Source organism: Geotrypetes seraphini, chromosome 2 (genome assembly GCF_902459505.1).
Source record: "Geotrypetes seraphini chromosome 2, aGeoSer1.1, whole genome shotgun sequence".
NCBI classification, from domain to species: Eukaryota; Metazoa; Chordata; class Amphibia; order Gymnophiona; family Dermophiidae; genus Geotrypetes; species Geotrypetes seraphini.
Genome location: NC_047085.1, coordinates 74,679,508 through 74,703,787, shown reverse-complemented (window position 1 = coordinate 74,703,787; position 24,280 = coordinate 74,679,508). Strand labels below are relative to the sequence as shown.

General features: G+C 43.7%; 2 protein-coding genes across 3 annotated transcripts in view; both read right to left on the bottom strand.

Annotated features, from left to right (window-relative positions):
- Positions 1-24,280, bottom strand: part of RAD54B (RAD54 homolog B) — a 184,633-nt gene that overhangs the window by 114,734 nt on the left and 45,619 nt on the right. The window contains exon 1 of one of the 2 annotated variants that reach the window (XM_033933706.1): positions 20,831-20,959. The exons of the other annotated variant lie outside the window; for it this stretch is intronic. Within the exon in view, the coding sequence (XP_033789597.1) occupies positions 20,831-20,849 (19 nt within the window). The 5' untranslated portion in view covers positions 20,850-20,959. Of the gene's footprint in view, positions 1-20,830; positions 20,960-24,280 lie in introns of those variants that run through there. 2 annotated transcript variants of the gene reach the window in all.
- FSBP (fibrinogen silencer binding protein) overlaps positions 1-24,280 on the bottom strand; it is a 44,809-nt gene that overhangs the window by 17,082 nt on the left and 3,447 nt on the right. The window contains exon 2 of the mRNA XM_033933708.1: positions 20,831-21,422. Within this exon, the coding sequence (XP_033789599.1) occupies positions 20,831-21,204 (374 nt within the window). The 5' untranslated portion in view covers positions 21,205-21,422. The remainder of the gene's footprint in view (positions 1-20,830; positions 21,423-24,280) is intronic.

Sequence of the window (24,280 nt, the reverse complement as noted above, 5' to 3'; positions counted from 1 at the left end):
CTAGAACTTTTGCGATTGATCTTATCATTCACATCTTATAAAAACAGCTTCTTACCACCGAACTTATTTGATCACAGTATGATAATTTTGGATCTAGGATGATGCCGAGAATTTTGATGTTATGCACCATTTCCAGGAGTATATTATTAATCTGAATTTGTGCTGGCAAGGATATTCCTTCCTTCCAGGTAAATAACATAGTTTTGGATTTTTCTATGTTTAATTACAGGTTGAGTGAAGAAATACTTTCTTCAGTCTGTTTTAAATGTATTACTTGTACCTTCATCGCATGCTTCCTAGCCTTAGTATACCATTTGATCCAGGCCATTTGCTACTCTTCAGTTTGTTAAATTACCCCATTACAACTTCCAGGTTTACAAGGATTTGTTTCAGTTTCTCTGATTCATCAGCATTAACATCTTCCTCCGTGAAGACCGAACCAAAGAATTCATTTAATTTCTCCACTATGACCTTGCCTTCTCTGAGTGTCCCTTTTCCCCTTGGATATCTAGTAGTCCAACAGATTCTTTTACTGGCTTCTTGCTTCTAGTATACCTAAAATGCTTCAATGCTATTTATTCAAAATCTCTTTTTGTCTTCCTTACCAGTACTTTGCATTTTACTTGTCATTCCTTATGCTATTTCCTATTCATTTTCAGTCAGATCCTTCTTTCTTTTCCTGAATGATTTTCTTTTAGCTCTAACATCTTAAGAGCATAAGAACAGCTATAATGGGTCAAACCAATGGTTCATCTAACCCAGTATCCTGTTTCCACAGTGGCCAATCCAGGTAACAAGTACACAGCAGAAACCTAAACAGTAGCAACATTCTAAGCTACCGATCCCAAGGCAAACAGTGGGTTCCCCCAGGTTTCTCTCAATAGCAGACTATGTTTTCCTCCAGGAACCTGTCTAAACCTTTTTTTCTAATCCATCTATGTTAACTGTTGTTACCACATCTTCTGGCAACAAGTTCCAGAGCTTTATTTTTTGAGTGAAGAAATATGTCTTCCTATTAATTTTAAAAATATTCCCCTGTAACTTCATTGAGTGTCCCCTAGTCTTTGCAATTTTTGATGAAATAAAAAATTGATTCACTTGTACCTCTTCTACACCACTCAGGACTTTCTAGACTTCAGTCATCTCTTCTCTAAGCTGAAGAGCTCTAACCTCTTTAGTCTTTCCTCATATGAAAGGAGTTCCATTCCCTTTATCATCTCAGTCGCTCTTCTTTGAACCTTTTCTAATTCTGCTATATCTCTTTTGAGATATGGTGACCACAATTGAACGCAATAGTTGAGGTGAAGTTGCTTTTTTTGGCTGCCGCCGTACATTGGGTGGAAAGTTTCAGAATATTATCTATAATGACATCTTGATCTTTTTCTTGGGTGCGATCCCTAAAGTGGACCCTAACATCTGGTAACTATGATTTAGATTAATCTTTGCTCCAGTCCGCTGCTTTGGCTTTTCCTATTGAAGACAAATTTGTGGGGATTCTCGCTCCCTATTTGGAGGATAGGTTTACGGTGTCTGGCCTCTATAAAGACTTTCACCGTCTCACGGTGCAGGTGGGTCAAGGTGCCTTACAGGAACATTGGTGCCAAGATCTAGGGATATCGCGTGATGCTGTGGACCTCCTCTCGTTGATCCGGAGGATACCTGGAGTCTCCGTTAATGCGAATTTATGTGAATGTTAATTTCGGGTGCTTCATTGAGGATACTTTACACGCAGCCAGTTACATATCTCGAGTATACGGACACACCTCTGTGCCTCAAATGCTCCCAGAAGCCCCATTCACTTTTCCATGCCTTTTGGTCCTATATGAAAATTAAACATTTTTGGAGGTGGGTTTTGTCCTATGTGCAAGGTATTCTGGATTGCCCTCTTCCTCTATCTGCGGCTGGCCTTTTACTTGATAAATATGAGGCTTTTTGTTTGCCTTGCAGTGGTCAGCGCCAGTTTATGAGGAGGGTGGGAGTCTTGGGGATGAAAGTGATTCTTTCTGTTTGGATCAGTGATACTTTACCTTCCTTTTGGGCCTGGAGAAATCATTTGCATGATCTGTTGCTGATGAAAAGGAGGGTAGCCAGTCATAGTCTTCGACAAAAAAGGCAGTTTCTTCAGATTTGGGACCCCTATATTCAATCTTTGTCCCCATGAGTCTGGACTGACATTTTGAACTCCTTTTAACCTTGCTCCATACTGCTGCTTTGGTGAATGGTGTGCTTGGGGGAGCCTGGGGTGCGCGAGAGGAATTTTTTTTTTTCCTGTTCTGTTCTATGGTTCAGGGGATGTGTGGGGGTGGAGGTTTCCTTACCTGGCAGTGGGCTATCAGAGTCCAGGCCTACTGCATTGTAGTGTCTGCTATGCCTATGGATCTGGGGAGGTGGGGGATGGGGAGTTGGATATGTTTTGTTTATAGCCTGGTTCTATTTTGTTGTCAGTCCTTGGTTGACTGTATTTTGTAAGATGAAGTTCTTTTAGAAAATAAAATTTGATTGTGCAATAGATTAATCTTCCCAATGTGCATCATTTTGCATTTCACATTAAATTTCATTTGCCATTTAGATGCCCAGTCTTCTAATTTCATAAGGTCTTCCTGCAATTTTCACAGTCCACATGAATTTTAACAACTTAAACTGTTTAGTGTCATCTGCAAATTTAATCACCTCACCTGTCGTTTCAATTTTCAGATCATTTATTAATATGTTCCCAGTACGGATACCTGCAACACTCCAGTATTCACCCTCCTGTCCATACAGCCATTTAATCCTACCCTCTGTTTTCTGTCTAATACCCAATTCCTAATCTACAAAAGAATATTGTCTCCTATACTATGACTCTTTAATTTTCTCAGGAGTCTCTCATGAGGAACTTTGTCTAAAGCTTTCGGAAAGTCTAGATCAGGGTGTCGAACTCAATCACATAAGGGGCCGAAATCCAAAACACAGGCTAATAATAATAATAATAATAACTTTATTCTTCTATACCGCCATAATCGTGCGACTTCTAGGCAGTTTACATCGAAGAGAGCTGGACAATCAGCGAGTTACAATATGTAGATAGTCAGTGGAATTACAATATGCAGAATCTTAAAAAGTAGCAAATTACAATATACAGTTTGTTTAGAATTTCAGAGGGGCCCTTTTAGAAAGAAGTAGCGAATTACAAAATACAGTTTGTTAAGAATTTCAGAGGGGGCATATTAGGAGAAATCAGCAAGTTACAATATGCAGATAGTCAGTGGAATTACAGTATGCAGAATCTTAAAAAGTAACGAATTACAATTTACAGTTTGTTTAGGATTTCAGAGGGGCCCTTTTAGAAAGTCGCGGGCCGAATTTTTAAATAAAAATTATTTAGTATTAATAAAAGATACTTAGTACTAGTAGAAGTATAGATCCTTCCTCATCCTCAGACACCCGCGGTCAGGCACTTGTGTGGAGCGCCCTGATCCAATCTAGCTGTTACATTGGGACTGGGGCTTGCAAATTGATACTGAGGCAGCGTAGTGAGGAGCTTGGAGCGCCACTGAGACTGGGGCTGCACAGTCAGGCGCTTAGATATGGCACAGTCACCGAGGGCCACATAAAATGGTCAGGCGGGCCAGATTCGGCCCCCGGGCCTTGTGTTTGACATGTGTGGTCTAGATACACAACATCAACCAACTCTCCTTAAGAACATAACAATATCCTTACTGGATCAGACCAACAGTCCATCTAGCCCAGTATCCTGTCTTCAAGGAGGCCAATCCAAGTCACAATACCTGGCAAAAATCCAAATAGCAGCAGTATTCCATGTCACTGATCCAGGGGCAAGTATTAGCTTCCCCCATGTCTTATTTACTATACCTTTCCCAGATCATTTACAATTTCCAGATCATTTATAAATAAGTTAAATAGCACCGGTCCCAGTACAGATCCCTGTAGCACACCACTATTTACCCTCCTCCATTAAGAAAAATAGCCATTTAACCCTACCCTTTGTTTTCTGTCCGATAATCAATTCTTAATTCACAACTGAACCCTGCCTCCTATCCCATGACCCTTTAATTTTCTCAGCAGACTCTTATGAGAAACTTTATCAAACGCTTTCTGGAAATCTAGATATACTACATCAACCGGCTTGCCTTTATCCACATGTTTATTCACACCTTTAAAGAAGTCAAGCAAATTGGTGAGGCAAGACCTCCATAGGCTAAACCCATGCTGACTCTGTCTCATTAAATCATGTTTGTCTACATGTTCCACAATTTTATTTTTTATAATTGTTTCCACTATTTTGCCCAGCACCGAAGTCAGGCTTACTGGTCTGTAATTTCCTGGAACACCCCTGGAACCCTTTTTAAAAATCGGCATAAGATTGGCCACCCTCCAATCTTCAGGTTTTAGTGATAGGTTACAGATCACTAAAATCAGATCAGTAATTTCATGTTTGAGTTCTTTCAGTATCCTGTGAAATATCCTATCTGGTCCAAGTGATTTGTCACTCTTTTAACTTGTCGATTTAGCTCAGTACATCTTCCAGATTCACTGAGATTTCTTTCAGTTATTCCACATTGTTACTTTTGAAAACCATTTCTGGTTCAGGTAGGTCTCTTATATCTTCTTCTGAAAAGACTGAAGCAAAGCATTCAGTCTCTCCTTCCTGAATACCCCTTTTGCTCTTTGATGATCAAATAGTCCCACGAATTCCCTCACAGGCTTTTTGCTTCTGATGTACCTGAAAAAGTTGTTACTATGAGTTTTTGCCTCTTTGGCAAGTTTCTCTTCATATTCTTCGTAAAATTGCGAGCTACGGAATCAAGGGTGAAATACTTACATGGATTAAAAACTGGTTGGCAGATAGGAAACAGAGAGTGGGGGTAAATGGACAATACTTGGACTGGAAGAGCGTCACTAGTGGGGGTGTCGCAGGGCTCGGTGCTTGGACCCGTGCTCAACATATTTATAAACGATCTGGACATTGGTACGATGAGCAAGGTGATTAAATTTGCAGATGATACAAAGTTATTCAGAGTAGTGAAGACGCAGGGGGACTGCAAAGATCTGCAACGTGACATAACCATGCTCGAGAAATGGGCAGCGACATGGCACATGAGGTTCAACCCAATTTGCCCAATGCAGGTCGGTAACAAAAATCTCATACACGAATACAGGATGTCTGGGGTGTTACTTGGAGAGACCTCAAGGAAGGAGACCTGGGAGTGTTGGTCAACAGGTCGATGAAGCCATCCGCACAATGTGTAGTGGCAGCGGCGAAAAAGGAGAACAAAATGCTAGGAATGATTAAGAAGGGGATCCCACGAACAGATCAGAGAAGGTTATCATGCTGCTGTACAGGGCCATGGTGCGCCCTCACCTGGAGTATTGTGTCCAGCACTGGTCACCGTACATGAAGAAGGATATGGTACTATTCAAAAGGGTCCAAAGAAGAGCGACTAAAATGGTTAAGGGACTGGAGGAGTTGCCGTAGAGTGAGAGTTTAGAGAAACTGGGCCTCTTCTCCCTTGAAAAGAGGAGGCTGAGAGGGGACATGATCGAAACATTTAAGATACTGAAGGGAATAGACTTAGTAGATAAAGACAGGTTGTTCACCCTCTCCATGGTAGGGAGAACGAAAGGGCACTCTCTAAAGTTAAAAGGGGATAGATTCCGTACAAACATAAGGAAGTTCTTCTTCACCCAGAGTGGTAGAGAACTGGAATGTTCTTCCAGTGTCTGTTATAGGGGAGAACACCTTCCAGGGATCCAAGACAAAGTTGGACAGATTCCTGCTGAACTGGAACGTACACAGGTAGGGCTGGTCTCGGTTAGAGCACTGGTCTTTGACCTAGGGGACGCCGCATGAGTGGACTGCTGGGCACGATGGACCACTAGTCTGACCCAGCAATTCTTATATTCTTTTTTAGCCTTCTTTATTAATGATTTGCATCTAATTTACCCGTTCTCATGTTGCTTCTTATTTTCTTCAATAGGATCCTTTCTCCATTCTTTATAGGGTGTTCTTTTGGCTCCAACAGCCTCTTTCAACATCACCTTTAACCATGCCAGCTCTCATTTTCTCTTCTTTCCATCTTTGTTAATGTGTGGAATACATCTGGTCTGGGCTTTCATAATAGTATTTTTAACTAACATCCATGCCTGTTTTAAAGTCCTATCCTATTGTCGATCTTTTTAGCTTCTTTTTAACCATTTTCCTCATTTTATCATAGCTGCCCTTTTGAAAATTAAATGCTACTACAGTAGATTTATTTAATGTTGTCGCACTAGATATCAGCTCAAATTTGATCATGTTATGATCATTGTTTTCCAACAGATCCAACACAATTACCTCTCGTACTATTCTCTGCATTCCACTAAGGATTAAATGTAAAATAGCTTACTCTCGTCAGTTCCTGGACTAGTTGCTCCAAGAAGTAGTCATTTATTACGTCTAGGAATTTTACCTTGCTAGCACTCCCTGATGTAACATTTATGCAGTCAATATTGGGCTAATTGAAATGACCCATATTATACTGTTGCCCAATTTGCCAGCTTCCTTCACCTCACTTGGTAAGCATGCTGGCTGTGGTTTGGCCTTCCCTCCTCATTTTTTAATACATGGAATATATCTGGCCTGGGCTTGATGGTATTTTTGAATAACATCCATATCTGATGTAAATTTTTGACCTTGGCAGCTACTTCTCTAAATTTGTGTTTGTTTATGTATGTGTGTGTGTGTAGGGGGTGTTGGCTGAGGGGGATGTCTTTTTGCCATTTTACTATTCTCCTCATTTTATCATAGCTTCCTTTTTAATTTAAGTTAAATGCCAACATATTGGATTTCCTGTGTATACTTTACTCCAGAAATTAAATCTGATCATATTATGATCACTGTTATCAAGTGGCCCCAGGACCATTACCTCTAGCACCAAATCATGCACTCTACTAATCCACCAGAAGGCCAAGCAAACACTTTTTGTACCTCTTCAGACCCTGACAGTAAGTTTCTCACATTTTGTTAACCATAAAATCTTCTGAGTACTCTGCATCTGTCCACATTAAATTTCACTTGCCATTTGAATGTCCAGTCTTCCTGCAATTTTTCAGTCCACATGCAATGGGATGGCAAATCTAATAGCCTCATTACCATTCATTTTAAACGGCTGTGCACTATCATCTACAATGCAAGTTAACTGCTGCAGTAGACCCCTTTCTGTGTACATTTCACTTGTTAACTGCACACTTCTGTCTGAGGTAGCTTTCTGCACTGGCCCATGACTGACCAAGCAGAGTGAAAAGCCACATCCTCCTAGAGACATGCCTAGTACTGCAGTACACAACTGATGAAGACAAGCAAGCTCAAAAATAAGTCCTGTTACTGGTTAGCAATCTAAAACTAGGCTTATCCAGCAGAAGACAATTTGGCATGCAGAAAATTATGGAGCAACAATGATTAACCATTTCACCCAGTTATGGACATTGCTAGATGTTATAGTTCTAGGGCAGAAGCATCCAGGATTTTCATCTGCAGGCCATATGATCAGAAATATATGCATTTGGGGGGTCATGTGATGCAGCTTACCTGATCAGTTGCAGGTGAAGAAAGCTTCACTCCCGCCCCGGTAAAATCGGCTGTTTATTCTTGCAATTTCATCATTTTTGACCACTCTGTCCTCCCCTGAGAGCTGCGGCAGGCTGCCCGATCTTTTCGGCAAAGTTTGGAGAGTGACGAAGCACTGGGCATGCCCATCCATGCTGCAAAACCGGCCAGAGAAAAGCTCCAGTCACCCTTACCTAAGATGGCAGCGGAACCCGTGTCTTTTACTATCCCTGCGGGTGACTGGATCCAGGAGATCACCAGCTCTGTATCTGCTGCTCTGGCAGATTGCCTTAACAATTTACAATCGACGGTGGAGGAGGTCAATCAGAAAATCGACTCCCAGGGTCGGAGGATCACAGAGGTGGAGCAGCAAGTTTCCACCTCGGAGGACACGTGCATGGCCTTGGAGGCACAGGTGGAGGAACTGCGCAAGCAGAGTTTGAAGATGCAGGACTGGCTGGAAGAGTATGAGAACAGGAGCAGGCGCAACAATCTGCGGCTTGTGGGCCTCCCTGAAAGTGTTAAGGACTCAGAGCTGTACGACATCTTTGGTTCCTGCTACCGGAATAGCTTGGCTTGGCTGGCTCTGGTCTGCATTTTGAATGTGAATGGGCCCATCGGATTGGTGGCAGGGCTGTGGATGGGAAAAGGGCGGGCACGGCTATAGCTCGCTTCAGCTGCTGGAGAGATAGAGGCACTCCTCAAAGCATTTAGGCGCTCTGGGGCGCTGGAAAAAGAAGGGTCCCGGGTGCTCCTCTTCAATGACTACTTGGACTGGGTGGCGGCCCAGCGAAAATTGATGTCGCCCTTTTATACTGAGCTACACAATCGAGGATTGCAGTTTGCCCTGGCTTTTCTGGCATGTCTCCGGTCTGGCAGAATGGCAAGACAGAGCCTGAGCACCGTGGAGGGGGCACAAGCTTACCTAGTTAGGCTGCCAGCTTGACCCCTCTCCTCTGTTCCATGGCTAGCTGTTGTTCCCACTCCTTAGTTGTTTGGCAGTGGGGGCTGGATTTGTGCCTGGAGTGAATTCGGGACCTGCAGGTCTGGGGATCTGGCCTATGAGCTGCTGCTGCGGGGCTTTTGAGTGGACTTTGCACCTGCTGCCCGGCCCTGCTTTGGGATATTTGGACCGGTGTTTGCCCTGGCAGGCCCTCTTTCATCATGCTCCTACTGGACCTGTTTATATCTGTGCAGCCTGTTTATATCTGTGCAGCCTGTTTATATCTGTGCAGCCTTACATGTTCTTGCTATGGTTGAGTTTAGTTGTGTTTAGGTTCTCTTTTCATGATACATGTGCTCCCCTTTCTGTGGGAACCTGTGCATGGAGGGTCCAGTTGTTAATTTTTTCTCTTTTCTTCTTGCTCTGCTCTTTGGGGAACAGAGGTGGTTAGGGTGGGAGAGAGGCTGTTCTCTGGGCTTGCTGCAGGGTTGTTTTTTTGGGATGTGTGCGGGGTACATAGGGGTGGTTTGGAGAGTTGGCTGGAGTTGAGGGGAGGGGGGTAGGTTTCTCTGGGGGTATGACTGGTGGTATGTTTGTGGTAGGGATGTTGTTTGGAGTGCAGGTGGGGGTATTCTATGTTCCTGTCCTAACTGCCCATTACTTTTGCTCCAGGGTCCAGCTGGGAGACCCAGGAGTGGCTGATGTCAGTGTTTGACTGCATGATTGCTCTCTATCTAGGGGGGAGTATGGCTGATTTGAAAGTGACTACGCTTAATGTGGACGGAATCAAGTCCCCGGTCAAGAGGTCTAGAGTTTTGTCCACCTTTCGCAAACTGGGCACTGATATTGCCTACTTACAGGAAACCCATCTCTCTCAGCTGGAACATGCCAAACTTAAGCGTGGTTGAGTTGGGGAGGTGTACTCCTCAGCCTTTCGTGGCCATCAGAGAGGGGTTGCCATTCTTTTGCACAAGAGCTTACCTTTCCATTTTCATAAGCAAATTCAGGATAAAGAGGGCCGTTCTGTGATGGTGCTGGGCGAGCTGTGGGGCCTTAAGTTATTGCTGTGCAACTTGTATGCTCCAAATGTTTATTGTCACAAATTTTTCTCCTCTGTTTTTGCTCACCTTTCACAACACACTGAGTATCACTTGATCTTGGGTGGGGATCTTAATATAACTGCAAACCCAGGGGAGGATTATAAACTGCCCAGGGCACGTACCAGGGACCACGACAACTGGAGGGTGGGCTTTCTGACTCAACACCTGGACCTGGTGGATGTCTGGCGCACCCTCCACCCGTATGACAATGACTTTACCTTTTACTCCCATGCCCACAAGGTGTAAGCTAGGTTAGATTATATTCTCCTGTTCTCTATGACAGCACCATTTCTGACCACGCGCTGGTGGGACTCCGGTTGAGCATAGCTCTTACATGTAGGACTTCCTCCTGGAAATTGACTCCTCACTTATATCATGACCCAGAATTCCGTACCTTCTTGAGGGCCTGCTGGGTAGATTATACGCTTACGAATGATATGCCTGATGTGGGCCCCATCGCTTTCTGGTATGCTTCTAAGGCAGTCCTTCATGGGCATATTATCACGTACCTTGCCAGTCAACGAAAAAAGCGGGAGGGGGAGTTTCTGCGGCTGTCTGGAAAACTCCACGACCTTAGATGGTCCCACATTAACATGTTGTCAGAGGCGGATCGCCTGGAACTCCGGGAGGTTCGGGATCAGCTTAAGAAGCTACTTAATAAACGCACAGAACGTTCTTTGTACTATCAGCGATATCAGCTTTATCATTGTGGGGGGAGGGGGGGGCAAAACCGGGAAATTGCTGGCCCATCTGATTCGTCCGCATAAAAAACGACAGGTCATTCATTACCACTATTAAAGATGCTGGGAGCATACACCATGTGAGGGAGCGCCATACTGCGGCAGTTTGTCCACTACTATAAATCTCTGTATGGGCGCTAGCCTTTGGATCCAGGAACTTTGGCCACATTTTTTAATGACCTGGACTTGCCCCAGTTGACAGAAGATCAGGTGACGGTCTTGAATGCACCCATCACGGAGGAAGAGATGTCCACCACGATTGGCTCCCTAACTCTCGCCAAGGCCCCGGGCCTGGATGGTTTTGGCCAAGAATATTATAGGATGCTGCGGGACCTGGTGGCCTGCCCACTTAGCCATATGTGTAACGTTGTGGCCAAAGCTGCAGGACGACTCCCTGAGAACTTGGCGCATATTGTGCTGTTGCCAAAGCTGGGGAAGGATCCCAAATTGGTGGTCTCCTTCAGACCCATCTCCCTCTTGGACCAAGATCTTAAGTTACTAGCTATGATGATGGCATGGCGTCTAAACGGTTTCCTACCAGCTCTGATCCATTCAGATCAGGTGGGTTTCGTGCCTGGCCGTTATGCATCGATGAACCTGATGAAAGTCTTGGAGACCATCCATGAACATAGGGGTAAGGGGGGAGGGGGGCAGTCTGCGGTAGCGTGATTAGATATGGAGAAAGCTTTTGATAGTGTCTCTTGGGAGTACCTTTTTTGGGTTTTGGACGGTTTTGGTATTAAGGGGCTCTTTCTTGATTGGATCAAAGTGCTGTACACCAACCCTCGGGCTCGCATGCATATCAATGGCAGTTTGACAGACGAGTTTGGGCTGCAGTGGGGGACCAGGTAGGGTTGCCCCCTTTCACTGCTGCTGTTCCTTTTGGCTATTGAGCCCTTGGCCATTAAGATACGGCAGGCCTCAAATGTTCAGGGAATCTGGGTGGGGGGCCAGGAATGCAAAATCAGCCTGTTTGCAGATGACATCTTACTGTATTTAGATCAGGCGCCCACCCACTTGACCAAGGCGTTGGTGATTGTGAAGGATCCGGGGGCATTGTTGGGTCTACAGGTTAATTGTAGCAAGTCTGAGCTCTTGTTGCTGGCTGGGGGCCCCGTGGAGCAATGGCATGCGTTGCTTCCTATCCCGCCCTCAGCCACTCCAGTCAGGTATCTGGGTATATATTTGAATATAATCCTGTCACATTTTACTCTATGAATGTTCTTCGCCACCTTGACACTATTAGGAAACTGTGCCAGGCATGGCAGGATCTTCCACTGGGTTTGTTAAGGCGGTTGGCTTTGGTAAAAATGGTCCTGCTCCCAAAATTACTTTATCCCCTACAGACTGTACCAATCTGGCTCTGGCGCCAGGATTAAATGCGCTTTAAATCTTTAATTTCTCGGTTTATTTGGAGGTCTAAGGCTCCTCGGGTGGCTATGGCCAAGCTGACGTTGGCTAGGGGAGCAGGTGGGCTGAATGTTCCGGATATACAACTATATAATGTGGCCGCCCTTATGCGATGGATCCATGAGGACTATTCGGGGGTCTGATCATTATTTCCAGGGTGGGTTGTGGGTTGGAGCCAACCCTTTCATTTTTTCAATCTACTGCATTCTCAGCCAGATCATGCTGCTCGCTCTGGGGGCAGCTCTTGTTTTTTGTTACCGTTTCCAGGCAATGGTAGGTGGTGCCGCCAGGGTTTACCATCTGCAGTTACTCCTTATTTGTTGTTTGAGGGTAATCCGGGGTTTCTACTGGGTTGGGAGCAGTAGGTGTTTCGGGACTGGGCACAGCAGGGTTGCCGGACTATGATACAGCTGCTGGATCTCTCAGAATCTTCCTTTCCCTCCTTTCAACAGGTCCAATTAAAGTGGGCGCTACCCCATACGTTCCCGTTTTCCTTCATTCAACTTTGTCATTACTGGGCCACAACTTGCCAGGAGTACGGGGGCGGGTGGGACTTGGGCTCTTTAGATCAGATCTTTGCGGCTACTCCACCTGTGCTCAACCAGTTGTCCCACTGGTATGGTGTGTTATGGCTTTCTTCCTGGGTCCCTAGGATGAGCAAATTGTGGGAGCGCTGGGAGGAGGATTTGGGCCAGGGCATCACCGACCCACAGTTCCTGGATTGTTTCAGGACCCTTTACTTTTTCTCTAAATCCACAAACTATCAGGAAATGCAGTATAAGATCTTACACCACACCTACATCACCCGGCACAGGGGGAAGCAGCTTGGTTTGTGCGACAGTGCTCTATGTGCGAAGTGTAAATGTAAGTCTGGTGCCTATATCCATTCCTTCCTTGAGTGCTCTGAACTCGCCCTTTGGTGGGGCCTCCTGGGCCTCCTTGAATCTGTTCTTCACAGGCCAACAGAGTGGGACTATAGAATCCTTCTGTTGGGGTTCCAGGGCTCCATGTGGGGACAGGGTTTCTCCCCTCCCCAATGTAGATTTATGTACAATACCATCTTAGTAGCCAAAAAATTGATTTTGACCTACTGGGTTTCTGAGGACTCCCCTCCCACCGCTCAATGGCAGGCCAAGCTGAGAGAGATGGCTCAATTTGAGATTCGCTTCTATGAGCAGACTGGATATGAGGCATTATTGTGGATCTCTTTCCTACTTAAGAGCTCTCTGACATTATATTATATTTTCTGGAATGCCCGCATGGGGCTCCTATGGTTCCTCCTCTGTACTCCAACTAGGGGGGTGGGTTTGGTGAGACATTTAGAGGGGATTGCTTAGGTCGTGTGTATGTAATTGCTGTTGTATGTCTGTTGCGAGATCTGGGGTGTATGGGTTGTTGCTGGTTTGTCTGAGAGTTGTGGGGTTACATAATAAAACAGACTATGGCTTTTGGTCTAGCATGGAGTTGATCTAGTCATGAGTGGGATGGGCTTGGCTGGAATTGCTGTTTGTATTTTGCTGGACCTCAACTTCCAGCCCTACTGGATTTTCTATTTGAGGAGATTTGCCTTTGTTAGCTTTTCCATTGTTTCTCATGGATTGTTCTGTTGTTCTTTTGTTGATTGTGTTTCCGTGTCTGGGCCACTGCCCATTCTCAATAAACATATATTAAAAAAAATAGAAATCCATGCATTTGTGAGTCACATGAATATTTTATATTCGCAACACATTTAAAAATCCACATGTATACAGGCTGTATGGACAATGGAGGGGAAAGGGACAAGATTTAAACATCACCTGTGAATGAACCGATTCATATTGATGCCATTGGAGAGTTGGGGATCAGCTAAGATAAACTTTTTATTTTGAGGGCTTGAAATATTAGGTTCAGCTGCTTGAACATGAAGAATACTTTTCCTTTGAGGACCAGTGGTATTTTTCCTTTTGATGGTGGATTGTTCAGCTGTTAAGAGGACAGCAGGGAGCGATTAAGATAAAGGACTATACCTGTAGGAAAGCTTAGGGAAGGCCTGATTTTTTCCCTTTGGCTTCCTCTACTTTGTGTGACTTGTGTTTGAAGACAGTGTGGGTAGAAAACAACAGCCAAGTGGAAACTGTTTGGCAATTGTTATACACTGGTCTTGTTGAACCTTCTAAGAGGCCTGAGGGGTAATATTCTATCTATCTGTTTTGTGCCTGAGAGGGAGGAAAAAAGGCAGCTGGACTTCCTGGATGCAAAAGTCTACATCACATCTCTTACTCAGGAGAGCTTTGTCTAGTGATCACAATATACAGTACACCAAGTAGCTTTGCAATACAGTGGTACCTTGGTTTACGAGCATAATTTGTTCCAGAAGCATGCTTGCAATCCAAAGCACTCGTATATCAAAGCAACTTTCCCCACAGAAGATAATGGAAACTCAGACTATTCGTTCCACAACCCAAAAACGCAAAGTAACCCCTTTTGTTCCTCACTCTTGCTTTAAAGGCACATCCTAGGTTTGCCTAAATTCACCCCCCAGCCCATGGGAGCAGCGCAGATCGCCTCATGTGCTTTCTTTATTAGCCATTCTCTCATGCGCCGTCTCAGGCCTGCGTTCCCTCTTCTTCAGCGCAGGATCCATCCGCCACCAGCGACTGGGGAATGACAAGCTGGCCCCAGTTGGTCTTCTTCCTGGCTTGAAGGTAGGTTGGACCGGTGTCCCCTTCCCGGATCCCTGAGCTGATTTCTCCTTTTTTCTCCTGCTTAACTTTGAGTGCCACTTTCAACCTGCACCACCATCCAGTACACCTCGACTGCGCATGCACCCGCAGAGCCAACATCTGGGGCCGGATGCCAGATCTCGCTCTCCACCAATCAGAGGCCGCTGAAAAGAAGCGCGCGCAGCACCCCAATAGGGCATAAGAATTTGGAGATGGACTTCGAAGGGAGGGTGACGGGAATGCGCCCGTGCGACTTTTCTTTTGCAGATAAATTATCTTTCAGGGTTTCCTTGGTTATGAGTTGACCCACTTGGAGTATTGTGTTCAGTTTTGGAGACCGTATCTGGCGAAAGACGTAAGAAGACTTGAGGCGGTCCAGAGGAGGGCGACGAAAATGATAGGAGGCTTGCGCCAGAAGATGTATGAGGAGAGACTGGAAGCCCTGAATATGTATACCCTAGAGGAAAGGAGAGACAGGGGAGATATGATTCAGACGTTCAAATACTTAAAGGGTATTAATGTAGAACAAAATCTTTTCCAGAGAAAGGAAAATGGTAAAACCAGAGGACATAATTTGAGGTTGAGGGGTGGTAGATTCAGGGGCAATGTTAGGAAATTCTACTTTACGGAGAGGGTGGTGGATGCCTGGAATGCGCTCCCGAGAGAGGTGGTGGAGAGTAAAACTGTGACTGAGTTCAAAGAAGCGTGGGATGAACACAGAAGATTTAGAATCAGAAAATAATATTAAATATTGAACTAGGCCAGTTACTGGGCAGACTTGTACTGTCTGTGTCTGTGTATGGCCGTTTGGTGGAGGATGGGCAGGGGAGGGCTTCAATGGCTGAGAGGGTGTAGATGGGCTGGAGTAAGTCTTAACAGAGATTTCGGCAGTTGGAACCCAAGCATAGTACCGGGTAAAGCTTTGGATTCTAACCCAGAAGAAAAAAACCAGAAGAAAAAAAATAAAAAAAAATTTAAATTGAATCAGGTTGGGCAGACTGGATGGACCATTCGGGTCTTTATCTGCCGTCATCTACTATGTTACATTGGGAAATTCGGCGCATGCATCTTTTAACTCTTCTTTCAGAGAAGCTGTTCTGGTAGCACTTGTGATGGTGGTTTGGAGGACTTGTTTGGAGGACTTGCGCGTCAAAGTTTGCTGGAGTGTTTTTGCTCGTCTTGCAAAACATTTGCAAACAGTGTTACTCGCAAACCGAGGTTTGACTGTACTTCAAAATCATGTGTTGCAGCTAATTAGGGAAAGCATGTTCTTTGTTAAAAATCTCAAATGGGGTGCATATCAAGGTCAGATAGAACAAACAGAGTTACCATATGGCTCCAGAAAAAATGGAGAATCATTGACAGTCGGTAGTAGAAATTTGTCTTGATGCTTTAACAGTGGCCCTGAAGCAGCGGATAAAAAATAAATCCCGCGAAACGCTGGCCACGTCAGCATTTTTCAGAACAAACATTGACTAAGATAAATAACTAGCTGTCAATATTTTTCTAATCAACGGAGAAGTGCATTTCTGGTAACTTTTAAAAAGTGTTGAACGATATTTTAAGATATATATAAAATTAAAAATATTAAATTAAATCTGAAATTAAGAAAAAATAGTTAAGCAAAAATAATAAATAAAGAACTCAGGTTTTTGGCCGATGACTGGAGCATGGAGCATTGAAAACTACGCTATTTCAGTCTATGATAAGACTGTGCTTAGGCTCCAATTCTGAGGCCTTTTTCCCTGAGTAGAAAAGAGATGACACAGTAATGTAGAAATGGTATATGCACTTTCCTGATTGAGTGGATTACAGTATATTGTGTTATATTGAACATTTATGCCACTCGGGTTGGTAAAACTTTAAGCTGTCCAGAAAAAGGAGGACAGATTGAGACATTCAGATTTTACTTCCACTGAAAGCAATGGAAGTAAGGAGGACAGATTGAGACATCTGGGTTTTACTTCCATTGAAGCAATGGAAGTAATATTGGAATGTCTCAATCCATCCTCCTTTTTCTGGAGCCATATGGTAACCAGTGTTCCCGCTAAGCTGCGTTGGCCTGCGCTCGCGCACAAAATATTACATCGCAGCGAAAAGTTTCTCTTCACAGCGCACACACGCGTCGGTAAGGTAAGGGGACGCATTGGGGGGATTGCACTTCCCCACAATTGCCATGCTTCGGTTCCTCTTCTTCCTTCCTTCCTCCCCCCCCCCCCGCGGGACCCTGCGGCACCATCAACTCTTACTCCCTCTAATGTCGGCCCTGCAGCTCCAGACTTCCTCGCACCTTCTCCCCTCCCCCTTTGGATCGCTATTATTTTAAATGTTATAGCCGCGGAGCTGTATCCATCAGTGGAGATGTCTAACCTCGGCCTGCCCCGGAACTCTTACTGCAACAGTGACTTCCTGTTCCTGCCTAGACGGGCGTCTGCTGCAGTAAGAGTTCCGGGGCAGGCCGAGGTTAGACATCTCCACTGATGGATACAGCTCCGCGGCTATAACATTTAAAATAATAGCGATCCAAAGGGGGAGGGGAGAAGGTGCGAGGAAGTCTGGAGCTGCAGGGCCGACATTAGAGGGAGTAAGAGTTGATGGTGCCGCAGGGTCCCGCGGGGGGGGGGGAGGAAGGAAGGAAGAAGGGGAACCGAAGCATGGCAATTGTGGGGAAGTGCAGAGCTGCAGGGAAGAGTGTTGCGGTACCCAGCTGGAGGGAGAAGGAAGATGAGGGAGGGAATTAAAGGAGATGCCAGGGCTTGGAGCGTAGGAGGAAGGTATGCCAGTCTAAGGGAAAAGGAAGGGGGAGATGTGAGAGCATGGAGGGGGAGCGAAAGATGGAAGAAAAGGAAAGGAGAGAGATGCCAGAGAATCAGGGAAGGGGAGATACCAGACTATGAGGAGAGGTGTGGGAGAGGGAAGGCGAGGAGAGAGATGCCAGACCAATGGGGTGAAAGGAGAGATGGAAGGGGGAGGCATACAGTTTCTGGAAGGGGCATAGAAGGAGAGAAGATGCCATATAGGGGAAGAGAGACGGCAGACAGTGGATGGAAGGAAGAGAGTTACAAGAAGATGAGGAAAGGAGAAACCACAGAAGACAAAGGTAGAAAAAAATTTCTATTTATTTATTGCTTTAGGAGACATGTGTCACTGTTTCTGTGAAGCATTGTATGCAGAGTCCAGCTTCTTGCTGGTTCAATTTAACCTTTGTCTATGTATTTTTATTTTATCCCCCCTTTTACAAAACTGTGAAGCGTTTTTAGCACCAGCCTTGGTGGTAGCAGCTCTGATGCTCAGAATTTTATGAGCATCAGAGCTGTTACCTCCGTAGCTAAAATCCACACTACAGTTTTGTAAAAGAGGGAGGGGTTAGTTTGTGATTACATATTCCTTACTAGGCGAAGGTGTTTTCTGTGTTCTGTGTGTTCGAAAGACATGGTTTTCTGTTAGGATTGACGGTGTAGGATTGATCTGTGCTGGTCTGGCTTGTTTAGTTTTACAATGGGTGTATTGATGTACTGCTCACTGCAATATGTAAGATGCTGCCTTTTCCTAGGTACTCATGTGTGACGTGTGGTTTGTTACTAAAAATCATGTTTTTCTTACAGATGGGGGGGGTGCCAAAAAATGATGGGCCCCGGATGTTACATATGCTAGGTACGCCACTGTATGTAAAGATACCAGAAAGCTGGCGTAGCAAAAACTTCTAAGTTTTGAGTATTTAACCCTCCCACAATCTCACGGGCACTCGTTTCAAGTTTATTGAGATTTTGATTTAAACGCAATATCAAATATTTTCAATGCGTATAACAAAAATAAATTTGGGGAAATAAATAAAACCATTTGAACCAGTGTTCCCGCTAAGCTGCGCTGGCGTGCGCTGGCGCACAAAATATTACATCGCAGCGCACACGTTTCTCGTCACAGCGCACGATCGGAAGAGGCGTACGGCAGATGGCAGGGCGGCGAGAGGAGAATCGGGCGAGTTGGCTCATAACTTGCTGGCGCCCGATATTTTTGGCTCACGGTGAAAAAAGTTTGCTCACAACACCCGCCCGCTTAGAGGGAACACTGATGGTAACCCTAAACAAACACTTTGGAGACCTTTGTTGTAGGGCCTTTTTCATTTATTAACATCTGAATATGAACTATTTAATATGCAACAGAAAAAAAATATAGAAATACAGGTAACAAATAAAGTTGAACAAAAAGAGAGAGCTGGTGCGCCATAGCTGCCAATCTTGATATCAAAGATGGGACTTGATAACAAAAAATAAGTTGCTAATTAAAACTAGAAGAAATCTACTATACCTGGACTAATAAAAGGCAGAATACTGTTTTAATGTAGGGGTAGGAGAGATAGGGAGGTGAAGGGACCAGGAGCAGGTTCAGTCTTAATAAAGCTATGGAAACCATCATTTCTTCTTTCTTTTATTCCTAAAAACAATGGCTAGATTGTCAAAGAGTTGATATCAGAAGCCATGGTCCTTTATTACAGGCATGGCTATAATCCCCAGCAGACATAGTGATGTCCCACATGTCTGTGTTGCTGTGCAGCCAGCATCTGTCAGGCTGCAATTCAAAAACTCACCATTATTTAGTTCTACCAGCAGGTCTCCCAGTGGAGCTCCTGTGCATATCAGCTATCTCCAGTCACTATGCTGATCTTGTGCTAAGCTAACCAGAAATGCTAAAAGGTACACTTCCATTAAAATAATTGTTATAAAAGATGCAGAAAATTAACAGCATTTAAGGAAAGCAAGTGCAGAGTTCTATTTTTGAATGGTCTGTCGGTTCACCAACGTGATCAGTAATAAGGGGATAAGGGATAGGAACTTGTATACTGCCTTTTTGTAGTTACACAACCACATTCACCTGGGGCAGTTGAGAATTAAGTGACTGGCCCAGGGTCACAAGAAGCACTGCGGGGTTTGAACTCACATCTTCAGGGTGCTGTGGCTGTAAGCTCTAACCCCTGCACCACATTCTCACAATAATATCTTACTGGATGTGAGAATGATATGAAGTTCTCTTTGGTTTCTGTCTACAACTGAGGAAGCTATTAAAGAAAAGCAAAGGAAGCAGTGCATTAAAACACTCACCAAGGCTAAGAGTCATACAGTATTTTTATACTAGCTTTTCATTAAACCACCTGGAATCAAGCCTGACAGTGTTACCAATAAAATGAGTCTGGTTTTCTGAATAACTAGCCTACCTTACAAAACTGAAACTGCAGCACAATTGGCTGCGAATGCATAGGAGGGGCTCAAAACTGGAAAAGCAGGTTTGAAAGGCATCGCATCCTTAGAAATCTGAGAACCAAATATAGCACCTCCATATATTCTACTAGCTGTGGCCTCTTCTAAAAATCTCTAAGGCTCAGGAGCACTGAAATGTACTTAGCGAAGACAACAAAGAATGAGAGTCTCTTAGTATCATTTATGTATACTGATCTTTACGCTAATTCTGCAATTAGCTCTGCTAAACTTCCAAGGTATCTGAACTGGTGAAGGGGAAGTCTGAAATTCAATATCCTTATGGGACTACATTGCATTTTTGCATTTGGGTAATCATTGGCTAAACACCTCATTTCTGGTTAAAGTGTGACTAGTATTTGCACATTAAGAAAATTCTTGGTAAGGACAGCAGGCTGTTTGTAATACACAATACAATTCTTTATTGAACAGCAAAGAAAAAAAAGCACTGCAAACATTAAAGAGCAGCTGCTTTCATATAAACTGACATCTTCCTGAATCTGATCTCTTTGATGAGCTTCCACAAGCTTTGCTTAAAATGAAGAGCTTTTTGTCCTACTAGTGTCTAAATAATCTCCCACTTACTTAACAGAAACTGGAGGAGGTAAAGGTTAGATCTGTATTTTTCAAGCTATTTACACCCCTTGGCCATAAGATCAAATAAATGGGAATATCACTCTTAGCCTCTTTTTGGCTAAGTTTCAAGTGCAAGCTCAGAGCCCTTCTTGGCTTTTGGCCTGAGATTAAGAATCTGTACAATACTGGGAGGGGGTGGGATGGAAGGAGTTTAACATCTTGCCACTTGATTCTATTCCAGACCCAATAATGTAAAACCACTATCAACACAAACAAAGGCAGCAGAAATAGAACTGAACATAAAATTCAGAACTAGTCCTCACTGTAAAGCCCTTGCTGTATCATCAGGCTCTCTTTGGCATAAATTTAACAAACAATTCTGGTTTCCATCCATATATTTCCTATACTGATCTTACTTTTCAGGAACAAATACATAGAAATTATGTATTTTATGCAAAGAAAACCTTACAAATAGAAAGTTTCTTACCTTTACATATAATAAGATGTTATGATTTCTCTTACCTTGGTAAACTGTTCCCATCTCTCAAGAAGCACATGGTGGTGATCTGTGGAATCATCTCTAACACCTTCTTGGTTGGTTCAGAGACTGTGCTGTGATAATCTAACTGGGTACTCTTAAACTGCAAGAACTCCTGCTTGGCATATTCCTTGAGCCTCTTGTACAGTGTACGCAGGCCCTGCGCTGTTCGAGGAGGGCGGTCTGCACCTATTGCATTGTATTTATCTGCGATTATATCCCAGCATTTGTTTTTTTCCACTATCACCGAGTGCTTATTAGTGTGCTGTTCCAGAACATTAACATACGGCTTCACAAGCTTCAGCAGATCAAGCTTTTCAGATACTGTAAAATTAGAAGACCGAGCCTTTCCAACCATTTTTAACTCTGAATTCAGCTGGCAGTTCCTGAGCCTTCCAGCACGCCTCAGTTCTTTTCACAGACAAAAAAAAAGATCAGGCTTAACTAGGCTAGTCTCATTTAGGCCCACGCCTACAAGGGAGGGTTTATTAAAATTCCTTTAGCTTAATCTGACGCAGGCTGAGGAAAGCTGTTTAAGCCAAGCCTGACCTACATAAGGCTTCAGATTGAAGAACACTGAAAGAAACAAGAAAAATACACTTTTGTGTGAAGGCATGAACTAAACACAGCACTTAGAACACATAGGTCAAAGGATTAGTTCATTAAACAGCTAAATATTACCTAGAGCTATGAATCTGCTTTTGTGTACTATGTCTGTAGCTGAGACATTTAAACAAAGATGATTTTTTTTTATACTGTGATAAAGACAACTACTGTGTGACTCAGCAACTGAGAAACTGAAAATATAAGACCAGGAAGACAAAAAACCACCACAGAGAAAAGCGTGGCGTGTGTAGAAGGATCCCTGACCGAGCCCCGATCACTGTTGCCGAGGTACTTTCTCTTACAATATTTGCATAATGTTAGTCCTGCTGTCAATCAGGAACTGCATATCCTCTAGCTAGTTAGGTTACACCCAGACTCCAGCTTCACAGTAAAGCTAAGCTTCTCTTGCATGTCACAGCTGGCTTCAGCTGCTCATGTAGATACAGAAAATTTAGAACAGGAATGTTTAGTTTCACATTTTGTAGGGAGCAGAAGAGAGGGAGAGCATGCAAATATGAAAAACTATCTTCTGTGTTAACATTTATCTACATCAGGATTATGCCACAGGCAGCCTGTTTTATTTATAATATTACTTTTGAATGCACAGGAACTGAAGACTAGCAGGATTAAACTTGGTGAAATGCAATAAGGATTAGATTCAAGCAGGAGATAGTTGTAAGGCCATATCATGTTAAAGACTGGGATTTTTTTTAAAACAGATTTCCTGAATTCTGAAGGCAATATATAGAAATAAAGAAAAGGAAATAAGGTAATACTGTAGACCCTCAGTTAACCAGCACTCTCAATCAACCAGAAAAAATTATTGGCAAAAAGAAATTGTCCCCTGCACTCCTCAGACAATGTCCAAAGTCATGCTCCTGACCCAGAACCCCCTCCTCCCTCCCTCCAGCCCCAGAAGCATCAGCAGCAGAGAAAAGGCCCTGACGGGGCTGGCCAGAAGTTGCCTGTTTACTGATGCTTCCTCTGCTCGCAGGCTGCCACTACTGCTTCAGATAAGTGAGGGAGGGGGGGGGGGAAGTTGTCAAGACCAGCTCTGCTACTTCAGGAATGAGGGAAGGGGTTGTAAGGACTGGCTCTGAAGGAGTCTGGGACTGGTTTTCCTAAGTGTTGAACTAAGTTTTCTCTTTAATAAAATGCTGAATTATGTTTAGCTGCAGACCTAACTTATCTCATGTTCTAGCCTGCCTGCACTGGGTGTTTTAGCTTGGGCATTCTAGCTTCTTATGGCTATCTCAGCATAAACAACGTGTAACAGAAAGACTGCAGGGCTTAGATAAGTGACCTGCTAGTGTGAGCTTAGGAACAATGATTGTTAAGAAAAGTAACACGTGAAAAGTTTTTTCTAGAATTCAGTTGTATAGCCAGAAGAATGTATAAATATTTCTGTTAACTTCCTGGTTTCTGGACTTCTGAAGCCAGCTTGGGGCTCAGGGGTCTACATATGCTGAATAAACATCTGTGCTTTCTTCAAGTCTCTAAGTTTTGTGGCTGCCCAAAGTGATCTTTCAGCTCTACTGCTTCGGGAACAGAGTTGTCAGGATCGGTTCTGCTGTTTCAGGAATGGAGGGCTCCATGAATAATGTCACCCATATATGAGAATATTCTGCCTACTTGTCCTAGGATAAATCTTTCTACTTGGGGCCACGGCACCAATCAAAGTTTCTGGACTTCCATCCCCACCAGAATACTTGGCCTCAGTCACACATGCAGAAAACAGAACAAAGCCTTTTCAAATACAAACCCACAAACAAAAGTACTATTGTACACAAACGAAACCCTAATATGCCAGACTCTGTACACAGTACACCACAAAATAAATAAAAAGAAATGCATTTCCTCCTGAACAGTTCAAAATATAAAAACAACAGATGTAAATTTTCAAAATTGACACATTTCAATCACTAAATTGAAAATAAAAACATTTCCTACCTTTGTTACCTGGCAATCTTGTTCCCTATGTGCTCTTAATTCTGTTTCCAAGGCCTCCTTATGCATTTGCTGTTTCTTTACTCGCCTTCTTCATCTTCTGAACTACATCCATCTTTGGCACTGATTTTCATATTCAGGTTTTCTTCCATTTTTCTGCCTCCATCTCAAATCTAATTTTCTATCTCTGCCCCTCCATTTATATGCATCATCTCCATTCCCTCTCTTTTTTTCCTTCCTTTCCATCCATGTGCACCATCTCTTCCCTCCTCTTCCACTTCCCTCCATCAATGTGCACCATCTTCCAACATCTCTTCCCTCCTCTTTGACTTTCCTCCATCCATTTGCACCATCTCCTTTCCCTCTCTCTATGTGCCACTATCTCCTTCCCCTCCCTTCTATTCATGTGTCATCCCCCTCCCCATTCCTCTCCTTTCTGCCCCTCCCATTCAGCATCTCTCCCTTCTTCCTCCCTCCCTTTCCACCCCTGTGTTCCACCAAATAACCTCCCCACCCGGTTCCTAAGCCCCTCTCACCTTGAAAACCACAATGAGTTTCAAGTTTATTTAAAAATTTTATATACTGCCCAATCGGCCTTCTAGGTGGTGAACATTATTTTTAAAACATATATGGAATAACTTTAAAACAATAATCATTATTAAAAACATTTTTAAAAAAATACAAAAACAAACAGAAACAAAAAAGGGAAAAAGGGTAGAACCACAATTTATCAAGTAAGAAAGAGAACATATAGGGAAAAAACAAAAGGGATAGTGTCTAAAAGTAGAATAAAACTATGTAGCCCTAAAAAGGGCATTTAGGTCTTGAAAGCATCAAGATCGCCGATGTGAGAGTGATTCTCTTGCGTGACCCGCGGCATC